This window comes from Conger conger, chromosome 1 (genome assembly GCF_963514075.1).
Source record: "Conger conger chromosome 1, fConCon1.1, whole genome shotgun sequence".
Classification (NCBI taxonomy): domain Eukaryota; kingdom Metazoa; phylum Chordata; class Actinopteri; order Anguilliformes; family Congridae; genus Conger; species Conger conger.
Window position 1 is genome coordinate 5,720,614 of NC_083760.1, and position 2,500 is coordinate 5,723,113.

Below are 2,500 nucleotides of genomic sequence, written 5' to 3' on the forward strand. Positions count from 1 at the left end.
GTGCGTGAGTGTGGGTGCGTGTCTGTGAGTGTGCGTGCGTGTCTGTGTGTGCATGTGCGTGACTGTGCACGTGCGTGTGTGACGGCGTGACTGTGCACGTGCGTGTGTGACCGTGCGTGACTGTGCACGTGCGTGTGTGACTGCGTGACTGTGCACGTGCGTGTGTGACCGCGCGTGTGTGTGACGGCGTGACTGTGCACGTGCGTGTGTGACCGTGCATGTGTGACTGTGCACGTGCGTGTGTGACCGTGCGTGACTGTGCACGTGCGTATTTGTGACTGTGCATGTGTGACTGTGCACGTGCGTGTGTGTGTGTGACTGTGCACGTGCGTGTGTGACCGTGCGTGACTGTGCACGTGCGTGTTTGTGACTGTGCACGTGCGTGTTTGTGACTGTGCACGTGCGTGTGTGACCGTGCGCGTGTGTGTGTGTGACTGTGCACGTGCGTGTGTGACCGTGCGCGTGTGTGTGTGTGACTGTGCACGTGCGTGTGTGACCGTGCGCGTGTGTGTGTGACCGTGCGTGTGTGTGTGTGACTGTGCACGTGCGTGTGTGTGTGTGTGTGTGTGTGTGTGACTGTGCACGTGCGTGTGTGTGTGTGTGTGACTGTGCACGTGCGTGTGTGTGACCGCGCGTGTGTGTGTGTGTGACTGTGCACGTGCGTGTGTGACCGTGCGTGTGTGTGTGTGACTGTGCACGTGCGTGTGTGTGTGTGACTGTGCACGTGCGTGTGTGTGCGTGACTGTGCACGTGCGTGTGTGTGTGTGACTGTGCACGTGCGTGTGTGTGTGTGTGTGTGTGACTGTGCACGTGCGTGTGTGTGTGTGTGACTGTGCACGTGTGTGTGTGTGTGTGTGTGTGTGACTGTGCACGTGCGTGTGTGTGTGTGTGCGTGACTGTGCACGTGCGTGTGTGTGACCGCGCGTGTGTTTGTACCATGCGTCTCACAGCGGCCGCTCCGTCCCTAGGTCTGAAGGTGGAGGTGACGCACTGCGGAACCATGAGGAGGAAGTACCGCGTGTGCAACGTGACTCGCCGCCCCGCCAGCCACCAGACGTGAGTCCTGTACGCACGCCGTGGCAGTGCATGATGGGACGTGTTGCGGAGAGCTCGGCTCAGCCGCCGTTAGCGTTTGGTCACTTCCTCACCTTACGATACGGCAAACAGACTCTGCTTTCTCTTGTTATTGGCGTCAGTGATGCCTGTATTGGCGCTGGGCTATGCTGTTTGAGCCAGTTGTTCCAGGGCGTGGGACGGAATTCCAGGATGTGGGATGGAGTTCCAGGAGGGTGTGGGATGGAGTTCCAGGGTGTGGGATGGAGTTCCAGGGCGTGGGACGGAATTCCAGGGTGTGGGATGGAGTTCCAGGCTGTGGGATGGAGTTCCAGGGCGTGGGATGGAATTTAATGGTGTGGAATGGAATTCCAGGGCGTGAGGTGGAATTCCAGGATGTGGGACAGTATTCCAAGTTGGGAGGCAGAATTCCAGGGCAGTAGATGGTTTTCCAGGGCAGGAGGCAGAATTCCAGGGCAGTAGATGGTTTTCCAGGGCAGGAGGCGGAATTCCAGGGCAGTAGATGTTTTTCCGGGGCAGGAGGCAGAATTCCAGGACGGGAGGCTGCTGTAGAAATGCGGTTGAACTGGAGTCTCCGGTCCCACGCTGGAGGCGGACATGACTTTTCAGGTTCAGGTGGAAATTTGTGCAAAACAAGTTATTATTTTCGAACAGCAGGTAATGAATCTGCAGCAGAACAGTGCAGCAGCAGGTGTCCTGGAAGCATTTTAAATTGGTTTGTTTTTTACTGGAGCTGCCAGTAGCGAAAATTCTCACGCCCAGAAATAATGTGTTTATGGATTTCCCAGTGTTTTAGTTTTGCTCATCTGCCTCTCAGCTGTGTGCGAGGTGTTGCTGGGATAGTTTAGCTACACAGCTGATGGTCAGCTCGTTCTACACACGACTATGCTATGACACATTCAGCGGTAACTAATGGTTACCAGCGGTTGCTCACCTCGATGGGCGAGGGAGGAAGAGGAAGGAGAGAGAGGTTTTGTTGAGCTCTGTTCAGAGATGGTTCTGTTCTGATCGTTCTTGTCCTGACTGCATTAATCCAAACGGAATGAAAGTTCCTTCATGTCGCAGTTATTGGGGGTTGATCAGTTCTTGCCATTGCCCGCGTCATGACGTAACTGTTGAGTTGCAAGCAATGCAGTGTATCAGTTTATCAGTTCATCAGTTTATCAGTTTATCAGTTTAACTGCAACTGGTCTGCTGCCGTAGTCTTCATACTAAATTTTGTATATCTGTGTATCATTTTTTCTTCTCTGACGCTGTTCATTGCAGAAAAAAGTCTGTCTTAGCAAGTTTAGTTTAGTTTGGTTTAGTCTTGTAATTAGACTTTTATTCTTAATATCAGCTTTTAAGTTACTGTTTCCTTTTCTTACCCTATTGAAAATCTTCAGTCTCACCTCATTGCCAGTACTTTTGTCTTATTTTAAAATAA

At 52.8% G+C, this 2,500-nt stretch overlaps 1 protein-coding gene across 1 annotated transcript in view; it reads left to right on the top strand.

Annotated features, from left to right (window-relative positions):
* ago3a (argonaute RISC catalytic component 3a) overlaps nucleotides 1–2,500 on the top strand; it is a 24,118-nt gene that overhangs the window by 6,064 nt on the left and 15,554 nt on the right. Inside the window, 1 exon segment of the mRNA XM_061240172.1 lies at nucleotides 969–1,056. Coding sequence (XP_061096156.1) covers nucleotides 969–1,056 — 88 coding nt within the window.